This window comes from Protobothrops mucrosquamatus, unplaced genomic scaffold, assembly GCF_001527695.2.
Source record: "Protobothrops mucrosquamatus isolate PMUCROS unplaced genomic scaffold, P.Mucros_1.0 scaffold3564, whole genome shotgun sequence".
NCBI lineage: Eukaryota > Metazoa > Chordata > Lepidosauria > Squamata > Viperidae > Protobothrops > Protobothrops mucrosquamatus.
Window position 1 is genome coordinate 15,949 of NW_015389530.1, and position 17,813 is coordinate 33,761.

Consider the following 17,813-nt stretch of genomic DNA (forward strand, 5'->3'; position numbering starts at 1 on the left):
ATATCTTCGAGACCGCCTCCTGCCGCAGATTACCTCCCATCGGCCAGTACGCTCCCACAGAGTGGGTCTCCTCAGGGTGCCGTCAGCCAGACAGTGCCGGCTGGCGACCCCAAGGGGGAGGGCCTTCTCGGTGGGAGCTCCCACCCTCTGGAATGAACTACCCCCAGAGATCAGGGTGATCCCTGATCTCCCTTCCTTCAGCCGCGCCCTTAAGACATGGCTATTTCAGCTTGCAGGACTGGCCTAGGGGAAATTTTTAGCGGGGGTTTTAAAATAATTTTAAATTACTTAGGCCAATTGTTAATATTTGTCTTTTAATTGTGTTTTTAACTGTAGTGTTTGGTATTTTGTAGTTGTTTTATCTGGTTGTTAGCCGCCCTGAATCCGCAAGGAGAAGGGCGGGATATAAATATAATAAACATCAAACATCAACAAACATGAGGAAAGTTCTCACCATGCTAAGCAGGTATGGTCCACATCCCCCAAATTTTGCTTAGTAGATTTTCATAACCATCTTTGGCATGCCATATTTTTGTCTTAACCACGTAGAACAGCAAAAATCAATGGAAAACTGACATTCTCAGGTTGTGGCATCCATACACAGAATATTTTTATTATTCTGTTTCTAAGCCTATCTTCTGAGCGTAACATCAAAGCAGAAACTCGCTTAAATACATTCCCAGAATTTAAAATTGACATCCTTTTAAATGATCATATTCCAGCTTGCTGCCTTTACAGATAAATTGGACCCAAACTCTCAAACTTTTCCAGCCTGCTTGGTTATTAACTATATTAACTGAGCACAAAAGAAACTATAATTCAACAATTCTGGAAGGGTGGGGATGACTACCCAAGACTTAACCCTACTGAATCCAAAATATTATTTTCCTACAAACACAATTCAAACACAATTGCAGAGGCTGCAGATTTCAATATTCCACAATTGCTACTCCAAAACTGTTACCATATTGTCATGCACATACTGTAAAAGGAAAATTTGAATGCAGCTCTATCTTGTTTTGGATCTCACTGGGATAAAGTTGGGACAAAGCTACCTATTAATACTACCTATTAATAGCTACCTATTAAAACATGAAGATGTCAGGGATCAGCCTTGAGCACTGGGACAAGATTCTCTACGTGTATGAAATGGGGAAAAGTAAGAGTTTGCATTGCAAAAAAAGGAATTACCTTGGGATGTATAGGATAAGGGATTAACACACTCAACTTTTATAACTGTATCTTTGCCTGCTACATTTCCTGGGGTCAACATACCCCTATGCCGTAATGTTTTAACTCAGTGATATGTGAAATCAACCATTATGATTTGTAAATCATGATTTATAGCTTAATATAAATTATATGTGTGAATGAGGTAACTATGACTTCTTCGGTAATCTATGGTTAAAAACATAGCATAGCATTAGCTATGAAGTCAGACAATAATTAACAACTTACAATGAAGTGGATCACTCTCAGACTAATCATCATAAGATACATCTGGCTTGTTTATTCCTAATATTTGGTCTGTGCCACTATGATTCATGCTGATCCCTATATAATACCAAACTGTAATGAGGTTTCTTTACTTTCAGTTTAGTATGATCTATAAGCATACCTTAATCAAGGTTTACATTATCTTACTTTTATGGGTTCATCAATAAAATATGGTTAAAATCCTTTCTTACTATAAATTACATATTACTTGGTTTCTTTTTCTATTTGCCTTCTCTTATAGCATATAATTAAAACAATATTCAGAAAATATGGAATAGTTACTAAGCATGTGATTAGAGACAAGATTTTATAAACATTGATTTATAAAATAAGAACATGATTTTAAAAATATGAAACATTTCTACAAAAAATAAAAATAGATGTTTCTGACTTTTTGTCACAGACAATATACAGTATATTAGATCATCATAGATAATAACTTACTTCAATCACATTTGCTGCCTATTCAAAGCAATCATTTCCGATTTAGGGTACAAAAAAAGTTCTGAGTTCAACAAACTTAAGAAATATGGGACACATGTTTTAACTAAATCAGTAATATCTGCCTGATCTCATAATCTTTTGATTCCAGTGAGCTTTTATATTCTCTGATAAGAATTTGACTGTTTTTCTGCTTCTGGGTTTTGTGCTAGAGATGGGGGGAAAATGAAACTTTGACTTTGGTTTTTGCTGATTACATAAGATTTGTTACAGAAATGGCTATATTATACTGGTGTGTAAAGTTAAAAAAAAGTTAAGGTTGTTATGTTATTATCCTATTCTATTTTGTTAAAAAGAGTTGGAAGTCAATGCTTTTCTTTCCCCCCTTTACCCTACACTTTTTTCCCTTCCCTTTTTCCCATTTTCCCACTATTTTCATTTTTTTTTTAATTTTATAACCTGATAAACTTAATTAAAAATTTGCAAAAAAAGAAAAAGAATTTGACTATCTTTCCAGTGACATATCTATATTTCAAAATAAGGGACAACCTTCCTCCCCTCCATTTGTGCCTATCAAGTCAGTGATCTTGTTACATTTCAGTCTACAAGCAGAGTGAAACAAATGTGCTTATATTTAAGTCAGCGTAAGCCGTTTTTATGCTGTGAAATCAAAAAGGAATTTCTTTTAACATCTTGAAACAATGAACTATCAGTTTCTGTACTATGATTTAATTCAACCTTCTTTACTTGCTGCTGTCCAGATGTGTTGGGACTGCAATTCCCAGAATTCCTGATTGCCAATTCTGGGATTTACACTCCTCTATCCCCAACATCTGGAAAACAGTAGGTTGAAGAATATTCAATTGTTCTGAGTTTACCCACTTTAATAGCACTATTTGATAGCACTATTTTACTTTTTATTTTATCACCTTTTATTTCAAAACCTTCCAAATGTGCAACATATGCCAGCACATCTACTATTTAGCATACTGTTACTTATTTAGGAATAAACATTTCCAATTAAATGGATTAAACTCCAACATAAATTCTTTCAGCAATGCAGCAAAACAGTGCCTAGTGACCAATACTCTCTCTAGCTTTCCAGTTTATTAGCCAAGATTACTTTTTTCTTTAAACCAACTAGTGAAGATAACCAGCCAGTAATAGCTGATGAAGTGTGTTTCCACTCCATCTCGGAGGAAGGATATAAAAGGTTACCATAATATTAGCTGCATGAGAAATTGGAGAACGCAATCTTTCCCTTCCTCCCTGTGAGGAAACCTGCAGTAAATTTCCTATCTGCCTTATCTATAAAGACAGCCCACACCATTGCCCTGCCTCTTGTACGCTATCAATTCTACCTAAGCTTAAGTATCTTTTTGATGATAAAGGTTTCCTTTTTTAGCTGCTGTTATTAAAAATATCACCCCTTCCTCCACAACTGCCTCCCTCCCACCTCTCCTTTGCAAATACAGACACATGTGGGCAATTCACCAAACAGGTCACAAAAACAACACACACCTCCAAACAGGGCACTGCAGCACACACACACACACACACACACAGAGAGAGAGAGAGCCCACCCACCCCCTCCTCCAAGAAACCCTAAATCCTACCTGAAATCTTTATCCGTGGATGTCATCTTCTCCAGGAGGTTGGAGATATGATAGGATATGTTGGTCATCTTGAACAGCTGGTCCTGGAGGACGATCTCTTCTACACGGCTTGCTTTAATGTAGAGATTTCAAGCAAGAGTTCAAGTTTGTTGCTGCCCTAATCAGGGGGCCCTGCCGACGTGAAATCTGCATGGAGAATATGGCGACAGAAGGGGCACAGTGAGACCAGGGTAGTGTTTTTCCTCTCTCTTCCCCCCCCCCCCACCCCTTGGTTAGAAGTCACTGGAAAAGCTAAGCCCCTGGACTGTTATCATAGTATATATATAGCCTGTAGTTGGAGCTGTAGCTGAGCTAATGGCACCCCCTCCTGGCAGACATCTGAGGCCTCTCAAGTTTTCTCCGGGAGAGAAAAGTGGAAAGAAAGGCAGCAGCAGCTGCTTTTCTCCTCACCCCTTTTCAACGGCTATTTGGCCAGTGCTGCAGCAGAACTGCAGTTGTTTGCTGATACACTGCAATCAAGTGGCAAATCATCCTGAAACGAAAGAGAGGCCAGCAATGAATCACTTCTATCTGGCCAGGGACAGCTGACGTTGACACGGAGCTGGTCAATCAGTTTGCCTTAAGTAGGAAGTTCTCTAAATTCATCAATCTACCCTTCCAGTATAAGAGCAGCTGTTCCTACTTCACAAAGTACTTTTTAATTCTGAACAATGACATACAAATTAATTTGAGGTCTATGCAGCACCATAAATCTAAAATAGATGCTGGATAAGCATACATTCATTTTTTGGGGGAAAAAAATGGCTCATTACAAAAGCTATAGCTTTTCACTCTCAGGAACTTGAGATGATACCGTAAATTTGTTCTGGCTACCGAATGGTAACTACAGTTACTGTAGGTCAGTTGGCTTTTATTTGTAACTTTCCATTATTTCCAAGTAACAGGGTTAATAGAACTCCTACTGCTGCATAATAATTGTGTGACATTTACTCCCTGGTTAATTGAGCTACTTGTACAATACATTGAACTATCCAGGCTGGATTCATGCAATATACTAGATTGAAATGTGGTTTATGTATCCATGTGTTATATGAATGCAAGAATGAGTCTAGAGCAGATGCAGCACTACAGGACAAGTCATTGCATATCTACTGAAAAGTAAGTTTGCTTGAGTTCTGTTTAAAATTACTTTAGATAATGACACAAAACTGCACTCAGTTTGGTTTTTTTTTAGGAATGATATACACAGCATTCTAACATCAACTTTAGAGACATCTAGATTTTTCTTTACTGGTGTCAGGTACTGTATATAATTCCTGTACAAGAATGTTCTTTTCCAGCACTTTCAGAATATTTTGTCCCAGTGCAATTTACAGTTAGGAAATTTTTTAATGATTGACAACATCAACACATTGAATGCAACATAGATTACTCATCTATAACTTGATTCTTTCACATGAGTTAATCATTTTATTTTTTTAAAAGAAGTATTTACAAATTCAAATTTCAATACTCATTCTACCAAGCTGAAGCAAAGAAAAAGAAAGCATCAATATTAAAATCCTTGTCCACTCCAGGCATGTTTATGCCGTACAACTCATGGAATGAAATTATTTTTCAGCTTTTGTCCCGTTGCTAAATTATCTAAAAGTTGACAGCATTGAAGAAAACTGATAGTCAATACATATCAGCATTATAACATACTATAACCGCAACATATTTTACTACAAATGCATAATCATTTTTAATGTTTTGGGTAGAAAGCATTTTACTCGCAGTGAAAACATGATTTAGCCTGCTCAGCCTTTCAACAGCCCTGTGAAATTATTAATTTTTCCATAATACTATGCAAAAGTGCATCTTTATCCATCTTGCAACCTCTAAATGTGTCAGACTATAATCTCACCATTCCCAGTCAGTGGAACAACTGATGATCCCGATCAGTGGAGCAAGATGATCCAATACAGTATCGTGGCATCAAATTTGAGAACTTTTGATACCGATGGCAGGAAAACAAATCTGATTTGTTTTCTGGCTGGGATTACAAACTGCACCAAGCCTTAGCTTGCTGAACATTTGTTCACATCACGCATAAACCACGATTTGCACCCGCTCAGCTCAATCCAAATTCAACCTCATAAGAAAAATCAGTCGGCCCCCACTCCCAAAGCAGCCAGCAAAGGTTACAAAACGGAGGTTGAGGGAGAAATCCCGAAACACGTAGCGCCTCTCGCCTGGGAAAAGGAAAGGAAGAAGAAAGGATAATCAGCAGCAGCAGCAGGAACTTCTGTGCGCCTCTCAGGAAGAGGGGTTTTTTTTTCCAGCCGGAAGGTTTTGCCTGTCGTACGCACAACCGGGCTGCGGGTTGCTTGCCACGTCTGAGAGCGGCCGGCCGGGTGTTCGTATCGCGGAGCCGGGCTGGTCCCGTGGAGATTCCTCTCTCGTCGTCGTGACCATGGTGAGATTGAGAGGGGTGAGGATCGGGGTTGGTAGTCAAGCTTGACTCCCTTCGCTGAGAGCATACAGGCGTGCTCCTTTCGGTCTTCCGAGTATGAGCAGTGCGGTGGTAGCTGCTGGTGGTGGTCGTGTTGCCCGTTCCTAAACGGCTGAGCTGGTCACCGAGCTTCTCCCGGGAAACGGCGAAGCGAGGGTCGAGGGTCGAGGACCATTCCCCGACTCCAGCTCTTCTCTGATCCCGGCCACGTCTAAGACTCCTTCAGTTGTTCCAAGCCATTACTCTGGGACCCTGAAAGCGCCCGTCCTGTATTGCTGGACGCTTTGCAAGAGATGTGTGAAGCCCATTCCTCCAAGCGCCTGTTTTTCATTCATTTTGTGTTTCATTCGGAGGGGTTGTCTTGCACTGAACTGAAAACAGAAGAGGTATTTCTCAAAAGACTACATCAAAGATCCACCGATCTTAAATGGTTCTGATTCAGACCATTTACTAGGATTTGGTGACAAACCTAATTTGATATTGTGGAGGACAGTTGGGAAGCATCCCAGGAACAAGGCAATTCCCCCCCCCCCAAAAAAATCAGGGCATATTTATGCTGAATGCTGGACAGGTAGTTGGGCCCAAAATTTCCATTGCTAAACAAGACAATTGCCCCATTTTACAATATATTTTTTTTTGTAAAACATTTGTTAAACAAATCAGGGAGGTTGTTATGTGTATCATAAGGTTGTTAAGCGAACCTGGCTTCTCCCACTGAATTTGCTTGCTGGAAACTGGCTGGAAAGGTTACAAAGGGTGCTCACACAACCTTGGGACAGCGCAATTGTCATAAATATATGCCAGTTGCCAAAGCATTCAAACTTTGATCACCTAACCATAAGGATGCTGCAATGGTCAGAAATGTGAAAACTGGTCATAGGTCACTTTTTTCAGTGCTGTTGTAACTTTGAAAGGTCATTAAATTAATGATCATAAGTTGAGGACTACCTGTAACAGCTTTCTGGACAGTTAACCTTATCGACCTTGCTGGAAACCAGGACAGATTGTAGTAGTAGTAGTAGATATGCTTAAACAATCCATAAAACTATTGAAATTAGACCTACCTGTTCACAAACAGCTTTGCCCTGGGTCTAAGATATTTTTACATCCTGGTATAGCCATAGTTTTGTGGCCAGGGTGGTCAGTATGAGAATGAGAATCAAGTTTTCAAAACTAGATCTTTTGCCACCACTTTTTTTTTCCTATCCTATCAGCTAAAGCAGGCATAAATATTAGCTTTGTGTGTTACCTTATACCAGCATCAGTTTCAATATGTCATAGACGTTCTACAGGTTAACTGAGGACAAAGAAGTCAAAATGCATATGGGATGCTATAAAATTATCTGAAGATTAATCATGTTAATGTAGGTAAACTACTGTAAACAGTATGGCCAAGTCCTACATATTTTAATTCTTGATTATAAATATAAGGTCAGGATCAATAAGTGTCATTACAGCTTCTTTGTATTTTCCTATTAGGTGTCTGTAATTAATACAGTGGACACTTCCCATGAGGATATGATAGTAAGTATTTTGTCTCTTTCTTTTTTTAGAATATATTTCTATACCAAAATAAGTACAGCAACATTCATTTTAGTAAGATAATGCAAGGAATGAATATTTTTCTGATGTACTATAGAAAACTTCAAAGGAACACATATATGCTAAAACCACTTTTTACTTGGAAAGAAAAAGAAAATTATGGTAAAGCTAAGAATTCTTCCCTTTGTTTGGAGAGATAGAATGGGATACAGTGGTTGAATCCAGAAAATGTGCCATTAGATGATGAACATACTCCAAGTAAGGAAGCTGTTCATTTTAAATACATTTACATGTTAATATACCATATTATAGCATATACAGTATACCATATAGAGATGTAGGGGTGAGTGGAGCAAGTGACACATCTGCTATATTTTTTGAGTATAACAGTGCGTAACTTTTGCTACTGTGAAATATGCCTAGAAATAGTAGGTGCCAGTCTTAATAATATGGTAAGGACATATAGTCATAATTGAGCACATTCTGCTATGAGAGTAAACACTTTCTCAGTCCGGACTCAGCTATATCCATGATTGTGCCTTGTTATTAGTTTTTCATATTTTTAATTTTTCCAAAATTGAGGTATGCTGTCTATAGTCATAAATTATGAGTTTGGGGGACATTATAAATTAAATAGGTATCTGGGAATTTGCACTGAAACAAAAAGATTTTTCAAAAATCATTTCCTGTAACATTTTTATAGGAATATTATTAGATTTTGAAAAATGTGATGGCAGTTGTGATACTAGCCAGGTATCTAGGGCAAATAAAATGCTTTCTCAGTGAAAAATTAGCAGATGGAGCTGTGACAGTATGGTTGCTTCTTGGGTGTCTAGCATGTTTTTCTGGTTCCCTACTTATAATTTTAGCTGCTAAGATGAAGTGTTGATTATAATTTTTTTTCCAGTGAAATACTTTATAAATGTGCATTCTACCACTCATTGATGTCAAATAGCTAATACATAATATATTTCCTGGTTGTGCTAACAACCATTGATTATGACATCTTCTGCTGTGTGTTTTATATTTTTGTATTGGATAGGAATTTGTTTTTAATTTATTTTAAGACTTTTTGCTGCTGCTAGTCACTTTTGAGATAAGTGGCTATACAAATTACAATGAATAATGAATACAACAAATATTACATTTTCAAAGATTTAAAAATCGTTATAGAAACAAAACTGTGGGATTATTAAAGGCTTATTATATTATTTCCTAGCATGATGCTCAAATGGATTATTATGGCACTCGATTGGCAACCTGCTCTTCAGACAGATCTGTGAAAATATTTGATGTCCGGAATGGAGGACAAATTCTCATAGCTGATTTAAGAGGGTGAGCTGAAAGCAAGATAATTCTTTGTTGCATGATCCATTTTTCTGTTGTGGTTATAGACAAAATTGCTGGCTTTTGGCCAGAATATATTTTTTGCATATCTGATTTTCGACTGGACAGCTTTTGTGAATCAACTTTTATCTGGCCTATCCTATATTCCAGTGGTGGTGAACCTATGGCACGGGTGCCAGAGGCGGCACTCAGAGCCCTCTCTGTGGGCACGTGCGCTGTCGCCCCAGTCCTAGGCCTTCAGCTGGGTTTTATAAAACCTTTTCGCTTTAGGCCTCCGCCGCCGTGTGCAAAAAAAAAAAAAGGTTCAATCAATCAGTCAATTTCAACTTCTCGCAGGGGGAAAAAAGATCTTGCAAAGTTGGAATTGATTGATTGAACTTTTTAGTCCCACCCAGTCTGCCGTTACCACCGCAGCCACGCCCACCCAATGAGCCACACCTACCCAATGGGCCACACCCAGCCAATGGGCCACACCCACCCGGCACCCGACGATGCATAAGTGGGTTTTAGGTTGCAGTTTGGGCACTCGGTCTCTAAAAGGTTCGCCATCACTGCTATATTCTATATACTGTATATCCAATTTCTTAGGCTTCATCTCATTTAAAAAGTGATTTAACTACAACATCATTGATTGGACTCATAAACACTAAGAAGTAAACCTTGAGTTCTGTACAATTAGGCAATAATTTATTTGATTTATATCCTGTTGTTCTTTAGAAGGACTCTCCAGATAGGATGTGTTAAACTTTAGAAGTGAATCCTCTTTACTAATGGAAATGTTACAACTTTTTCCTTTTTTAAAAAAAATACACTGACGCCTGCTTTGAAGCTTTTGATAAAGAAGGATGGTATGTGTGAATAAAGAACAGAGTAGTTTCTCAGGATATAAACCACTTGATATGATGCATGATTTTAAAGTGGTTTCAAAATGCTCTCCAAACATCATAACTAAAAGCAATTACTGGATGCAGTAATTATTTCTTTTTTCCGATAGGCATGAAGGCCCTGTGTGGCAGGTTGCCTGGGCTCACCCCATGTATGGAAACATCCTAGCTTCCTGTTCCTATGACAGAAAGGTTATTATCTGGAAAGAAGAGAATGGTACATGGGAGAAGACATATGAATACACAGGACATGATTCCTCAGGTAGGGCTATTCTTCTCCAAACTATTTGGGTATAGGAACAGATAGGAATCTACCTATTTTGATTATGTTCGTTTCTTGCTTTCTCATCTTTTTTTTGGGTGCAGGCACTTCCAACTTTTAAGTGCATCCCTGTTAAAGTTAATTTTGTTTCTATCACCAGTATCTGCAGATGTAACATTATATAGTAATATTATATTATTGCTTGTGAGCTAAAGCAGCACAGCTATCTGCAAACTAAAATACCAGCTTGGAGGCATTTGTGCTGTTCTTGCCATTATGATTTTTTTAATACTTAGTAGCTGCAGATTTATTTATTTTTTTAAAAAGGCTGTTGCCATAGCATATGTTCTATCCCAGCCTACGTGAGTCCTTGTTATGCCCACAAGGAGAAACCCCTTTTCCAAGAAACAGGCAGGAACTGCAAGAAAAAAACAACCCCTTTTATTCTCACAGACCTGAGTCAATGTCCAAGGCAAACAAACACAGTCCACAGAAACTCAATCCTCAACACGAACGGTTGCCTTTGGCAACCAGCACCTCCCATACCTTTTCTTTTATAATTCAGCCAAGGCGTGGCTTCCTAATGCCTTCTCCTTTGCCTTTGGAGCTGCCCCATTGCATTCCTCTGTCCTATTCGCTTCTCTTTCCTGCGTATTCGTGCATCCGTGATTTGTCCCAACTGTTCTTCATCACTGTCCAACTCAGGCTCCCAGCACAGCTGTGTCTCAGCCTGAGCGCAAGTAGAGGGGCCAGGCTCCTCATCTGACTGTAAGTCTTGGAGCTCCTCAGAGCTTTCCTCTGACTCTAATGTCACTCCAGGTCCTTCCTCCTCATCTGATTCCTCAGACTCAGCTGCCAGATCCACTGGCTGGCGAGGAATCACAACAGCATAGTAGGCTTTCATCCATTTAAGTAATGAAGACTGAAAAGTCAAGATTTCTATATTTTCCTCTTATAGTTGAGTGATTCATATAATAATATAATCTGTTTCTACATTTTCCAACAGTTAATTCTGTATGTTGGGCACCACAAGACTATGGATTGATCCTGGCTTGTGGCAGCTCTGATGGGGCTATTTCTTTGTTGAGCTATACTGGTGATGGACAATGGGAAGTGAAAAAAATCAGCAATGCACATACAGTGAGTATAGAGTCATTTTACTGAACATTTTATGTTGGCAAATGAGTAGGAAGATTTAAAGCATGTAGAGTCTTTTTATTTTTTTTACTAGAATCTCAAGTTCAAATAACCTGAGTCAAAATAAACTTTATATGGGTAAGGAAGGAAAGGCAGCCTTTCCTTAATTGGATAAACATCCATGCACTATTAAATAGAGGGAATGTTTTTATCGTTCAAGACATAATAATGGAGGGATTACTTTAAAATGATTTCTTGAGAAGTGTTTAGAAATGAAACAAATAGTTGTTAAAATTTGTCTTTACTTTTGCTATAAATTAGATGAAACTACATAGGTTTATTTTTGCATAGATTGGTTGCAATGCTGTTAGCTGGGCACCTGCTGTTGTACCAGGAAGCCTCATAGATCAGCCTTCAAACCAAAAACCAAACTACATCAAACGATTTGCATCAGGTGGCTGTGATAATCTTATCAAAATTTGGAGGTAAGTTGGCCTCAAAAATATGTAATAGTTTTTTATTTTATTTTTTGCTTGTCCTTGCTACAAAGCTACCTTCTTTGGTTCTTCCATCTGCCAAATGATTAAATAGTTTAAAATCTTTCCTAGTTTGTCTCCAGTAGTTATTTTATATTTTTGCCTAGTTTTTCTGCATTCATTTGTTGAGCTAGGGTGGTTATGACTCAGTGCCTAAATGAAAAAAAAACTATGCTTATGAAGCAGAACTGATTTTCCTTTGGTGATTCAGATACCAGGTCTTCTGGATCTTTTTTGAAAGGATACTTAGCAAAAACTCCCTTGATAGTCACAAGTAGCTTCAAACTGAATTGGACCTTTTTGGCTTCAGAAAAAAAGAATGAGGTGTGATATGATGGTTGTTTTCAAATATCTGAAAGTGTGACACACGGAGGCAGATTCCAACTGAATTTTAGAAAAACTTCCAACATTACAAATTTTGAAATAGTAGGGTCAGTTATCCAGAATGGTGGTAAGTTTCCTTTCCCTGGATATGTTCAGACACAGGCTTGATGGGGGAATTTCTGTTTGATTCCCATACTTTGCTGGAAGTTAATTGCCTAAAGGATATCTTGTAACTGTTAAGAATCTGTTAACTGTTATTCAAAGCAGACATAAAATAATAACTACCTTGCAAAGGGTGCACAACTTATCTGTTAGTTTTTGAAACAGAGCTGTTTGAAATTCTTCTCTATTTCATACTTTGATCAGAAAGTAAGCAGGCCAACTTAACTGCAACACTTATGTGTACTAATATGATTTTTGTTAAGATAGCCATTTCTTTTATCGTAATATATTTATCTTGGCTTTTGCCACTTTTTTTTAACCTTCATCTCCCCCCCCCCCAATATTTCCAGAGAAGAAGATGGCCAATGGAAAGAAGAACAAAAATTGGAAGCTCATAGTGATTGGGTTAGAGATGTAGCCTGGGCTCCTTCCATAGGTCTGCCAACAAGTACTATTGCCAGCTGCTCACAGGTAATTTTACTTTAATGTTTAGCCAATGAAGATAAAGATATCTGTTATTGCCTTCTATGAGATGGGTGGCATGTAGGTTTAATAAATAAATAATATTGTAACATAAAAAGCAATTTTGAACTTAAGCTTTTCTGGCATATTGGTTTTTAGCAAGGTTGTTTTTAGTTAGCCTTTAGTAAAATGAGCTGAGTGGAACCATTTATTTGAGTGGATAGAGTCATTTAGAATTCCAGTTCCTCCTGTTTGTAATCTGAAGCAGTATATCCAGTTGAGACCTGCACCATGGTGTTTTAAGTACTAGCATTAGAAAAGTGTGATACGTTTACAGATTGGCAGTTGCCAACTTTGAAGCACAGTTTGAATCAATTCCATGTGTCGTGGGGTTATAGACCCTGTGGCTCTAGTGAGAGGATTTCCTTGTTAAAATGTGAGTATCATTCTGCCATAGGAGATGCTGAATGTTGACAGCTTTGTTTGCCTTCTTCTAGGATGGCAGAGTGTTTATCTGGATGTGTGATGATGCCTCTGGAAACTCATGGTCACCAAAATTACTCCATAAGTTCAGTGATGTAGTCTGGCATGTTAGCTGGTCCATCACTGCAAATATTCTAGCTGTGTCTGGAGGAGATAATAAAGTAAGTATTAAAGCAGCTTGTATCTAAACCCTTTCACCAGTCCAAGTGGCCTTTTGCTATTATTGCCTAGATCAGTGTTTCTCAACCTTGACAATTTTAAGGCATGTGGACTTCAACTCCCAGAATTCCACAGCCAGCATTGCTGGCTGTGGAATTCTGGGAGTTGAAGTCCACATGCCTTAAAATTGTCAAGGTTGAGAAACACTGGCCTAGATTCACTTACTTATGAGTTCCAAAGGCTTTAACTGAAGCAAGAGCTCAGTTGCAGCTTGTTTATATTTGAAGTAGATCAATTTCTGTGGAAGTTTCTGAAGAGGGTGTGAGAAAGTGGAAGCTTGTTTAAAATGTGTGCCTGGTTTATTACACTGGGATAATTAAATCTAACAACTCATTATCTTCCTTTAATCTTTCCATATCACTCATACATTTCATAACTTTTGTTACATGCCTTTTAGTCATCTCTCTCTGTGTGTGTACACACATACACATATGTACACATACATGCATGTGATCCTTTAGTGATCATAGTTACGTAACTGAAAAAAAGTGACTTATCACTTTTTCACGCTTACGACCTTTGTAGCAGTCTTGATCATGTGATCAAAATTCAGACGCTTGGCAACTGGTTCACACTTATGAACGTTGCTGTGTCCCAAGGTCATGTGATCACCTTTTGTAACTTTTTGACAAGCAAAATCAGTGGGAAAGCCAGATTCACTTAACAACCATGTTACTAACTTTATCCACTGCAGTGATTCACGTAACAATTGTGGCAAGAAAGGTTGTAAAATGGGGCAAAACCTACTTAAATGTTTCACTTAACAACGGAAATGATTTTGGGCTCAATTGTGGTTGGCTGTAAGTCGAGGACTGTGTGTGTATGTGTGTGAACAAATCCAACATTTTTAAACATATATTTAGCAGTCTAGCAACAACATTTCTTCCTTCCTGCATTATTCTCTCAAAATGGATTCTACTAATTTCAGAAACTCTCCAAAGGAGAGTTTGAGAGTGCTGGGTAGTAAGGGAGAAGAAGCTGCAGGATGCCTTGTCTGTGTTCTGCTAACAAGAATTGCTTGTCTTGATCAAGCAATACCTAATTAAATTTAAAAGCAAAAACATATTGATAGATAGCTAACAAATTTAAAACGCTTAATGAAGAAAATTATTCAGAGCAAGGTTCATGTTGTTTCTAGACTGAGTTCTAAAATAAACATTCTTGTGGTCTTTTCTAGGTAACTCTATGGAAAGAATCAGTAGATGGACAATGGGCATGCATTAGTGATGTGAATAAAGGCCAAGGAGCAGTGTCTGCCATTACAGAAGGACAACAGAACGAACAGTGACATACATGATGAAGATTTTCAGTTTTAAAAAAAGCGTTTTTCTACTTTTCTTAGTAAACCAGGTTTATTGAATATGGGTTATGTAAAATTTAATTTGTTATGAATATTCTCTTGATAAAACAATAAACTTGTGGAATGCCTTCACCAATCTGGTATTCAATAGTTTGTTGGACTGTAACATCCCTAATTCCTTACAGCGCTGTCTGGGAATTATGAGGAAGGTGAACTAAAACATTTAGAGGGTATCACGGAAAGCTCCTGTAAATAATTTGCCTTAATTACGCTTTTAAATTTCAAGGCAACATCAACATGAAAAAATACTGTTCCTTTTAGTGCATTTTCTTTTTAAACAGTAAGTGTTCATCATTTTACTTGAAAATTTTGGCATCCTTTCAGTGAGTATTTCTCCGTTGAAAGAATCTAAGAGTTCCTCAGAATAGATGTTTTATTAATTACTTTTTAATAACTTAATAACTTAATTTAAGTTGGACTCATAGGATTATTTCACTCCTGTCTTAACATAGAATAGGAAATTATTGATCTGCTTTGTTTATAATGCATGATTTGCTTGCTCTTGGCTTATGATACAACATAATTATGTAATTAAATAGAAACAATGTGTAAGGAGGAATGACACAGCTTTTAAGTAGTGCGAGAATAAAGAAGAATGCAAAACACATTGTTTTTCTTATGCTAATTATGTGAGCAGATGTTATATCGTTTTTATTTATATAAAAATTAGTGTTCATAGCAGCTCAGAGAATTATCTCCCTAATCCACTGAACTATAAGTAGGAGAGGATGTGCAGCACAATGAGACTTGCAAAAGTTGTTAGGTAGACTATACTGAGAAATCAATTTCACAGGAAGGCTAAAATATTTAACTTAAGATGGACTAAAAAACAAATCCTTACAAGCCATTTATGAACACTATCTGCTGTTGTGGACTTGAGGTACTGTATTTTATTATTTGTTGCTTTGGTAACGGAGCTTGCATTTCTCCATCAAGGCCGTCTTCCTTATTATTTACACAAACATCTTCAATATGAAGAAACACAATCAGTGAGATGTTAAACTTACAAATTTCAGAACCAGTATATTAACAATTATCAAGAGCTATGAGAACAAAGCAAATCTGCATAAATTGATACAGAAATCCCATTTTACTCACTAAGAGTTATTCCCTGGGAAGTGTAGGACTGCAGTTTTAAGTAAGCATAAGCTACAGTGAGGGAAAAAAATATTTGATCCCCTGTTGATTTTGTACCTTTGCTCACTGACAAAAGAAATGATCAGTCTATAATTTTAATGGTTGGTTTATTTTAACAGTGAGAAATAGAATAACAGCAAAAAATCCAGAAAATTGCATTTTAAAAAAGTTATAAATTGATTTGCATTTTAATGAGTGAAATAGGCATTTGACCCTTCACAAAACATGACTTAGTACTTGGCAAAACCCTTGTTATCAATCACAGAGGTCAGATGTTTCTTGTAGTTGGCCAACAGGTTTGCATACATCTCAGGAGGAATTTTGTCCCACTCCTCTTTGCAGATCCTCTCCAAGTCATTAAGGTTTCAAGGCTGACGTTAGGCAACTCGAACCTTCAGCTCCCTCCAGATTTCCTATGGGATTAAGGTCTGGAGACTGGCTAGGCCACTCCAGAACCTTAATGTGCTTCTTGAGCCACTCCTTTATTGCCTTGGCCATGTGTTTTGAGTCATTGCCATGCTGGAATACCCATCCATGACCCATTTTCAATGCCCTGGCTGAGGGAAGGAGGTTCTCACCCAAGATTTGACAGTACATGGCCCCGTCCATTGTCCCTTTGATGTGGTGAAGTCCTGTCCCCTTAGCAGAAAAACACCCCCAAAGCTTAATGTTTCCACCTCCATGTTTGACAGGGGATGGTGTTCTTGGGGTCATAGGCAACATTCCTCCTTCTCCAAAAACGGCGAGTTGATGCCAAAGAGCTCAATTTTGGTCTCATCTGAACACTTTCACCCAGTTCTCTGAATCATTCAGATGTTCATTGGCAAACTTCAGACGGGCCTGTGCAGGTGCTGTAGAATTTCAGTCCACGGCGTAGCGTGTTACCAATTGTTTTCTTGGTGACTATGGTCCCAGCTGCCTTGAGATCATTGACAAGATTCTCCCATGTAGTTCTGGGCTCATTCCTCACCGTTCTCATGATCATTGAAACTCCACAAAGTGAGATCTTGCATGGAGCCCCAGAACGAGGAAGATTGACAGTTATTTTATGTTTCTTCCATTTGCGAATAATCACACCAATTGTTATCACCTTCTCACCAACCTGCTTGGCGATTAGGAGCATTTCCTTTAAGAGTGCTCCTAATCTCAGCTCAATACCTGTGTAAAAGACACCTGGGAGCCAGAAATCTGGCTGATTGATAGGGGATCAAATACTTATTTCACTCATTAAAATGCAAATCAATTTATAACTGTTTTGAAATGCATTTTTCTGGATATTTTTTTGTTGTTATTCTGTCTCTCACTGTTGAAATAAACCTACCATTAAAATTATAGACTGATCATTTCTTTGTCACTGGGCAAACGTACAAAATCAGCAGGGGATCAAATATTTTTTTCCTCACTGTATGATGAGTGAGTGATTATGGGTTTTCTAAAGCTTTTTATATAGCGTGTATCTGTTTCATATGTTTAATTTTTAGAAATGTATATCCTATATGTAAAGCACTAAATATCCAAAATGTTTGATAATAATTTACAAATACAATAGGAAAGGAAAATTAATAGGTGGGAAATACCACAGATTAAAAACAGAATGACGAAAACATCTCATCAGGTGAAAATTGTTAGAGTAAATGAATGGACATACCACAATAATTTGTACAAAATAAAAGTCATGGCCTTTTTTTTTTTTTGCCAGCAATAGTGAATGTTTTCCCATTTTAACATATTTTGGTAGAAGTTTCTCAAAGAAAAAAAATTCTAATTTCTGTAGTATAACCTGTTCTATTAGATTTTCATTAAGAGACGTTCATTCTCAGTTGCAACTTTAGAACACTTCTCACTGACAGACAGGAATGGGGAAATCGAGCAGTGCAAAGGCCAGCCACAGCATGACAGGAATACTTTTC

The 17,813-nt window shown here is 37.7% G+C and overlaps 2 protein-coding genes across 2 annotated transcripts in view; one reads left to right on the forward strand and one right to left on the reverse strand.

The window, feature by feature from the left end:
* LOC107297844 (cullin-associated NEDD8-dissociated protein 1-like) overlaps positions 1–3,683 on the reverse strand; it is a gene marked incomplete at its 3' end in the record, with an annotated part of 19,621 nt that extends 15,938 nt beyond the window's left edge. The window contains exon 1 of the mRNA XM_015827205.1: positions 3,555–3,683. Coding sequence (XP_015682691.1) covers positions 3,555–3,622 — 68 coding nt within the window. The remainder of the gene's footprint in view (positions 1–3,554) is intronic.
* Positions 3,684–5,885: 2,202 nt separating this feature from the next.
* SEC13 (SEC13 homolog, nuclear pore and COPII coat complex component) lies at positions 5,886–14,842 on the forward strand (the record flags this gene model as incomplete). Its single annotated transcript, XM_015827207.1, is given in 9 exon segments — positions 5,886–6,012; positions 7,528–7,572; positions 8,810–8,925; positions 9,932–10,083; positions 11,090–11,223; positions 11,572–11,705; positions 12,593–12,713; positions 13,202–13,348; positions 14,584–14,842. Coding segments are annotated over 9 exon segments (1,087 nt in total), but the record flags the coding sequence as incomplete, so codon positions are not given.
* Between the last annotated feature and the right edge of the window lie 2,971 nt (positions 14,843–17,813).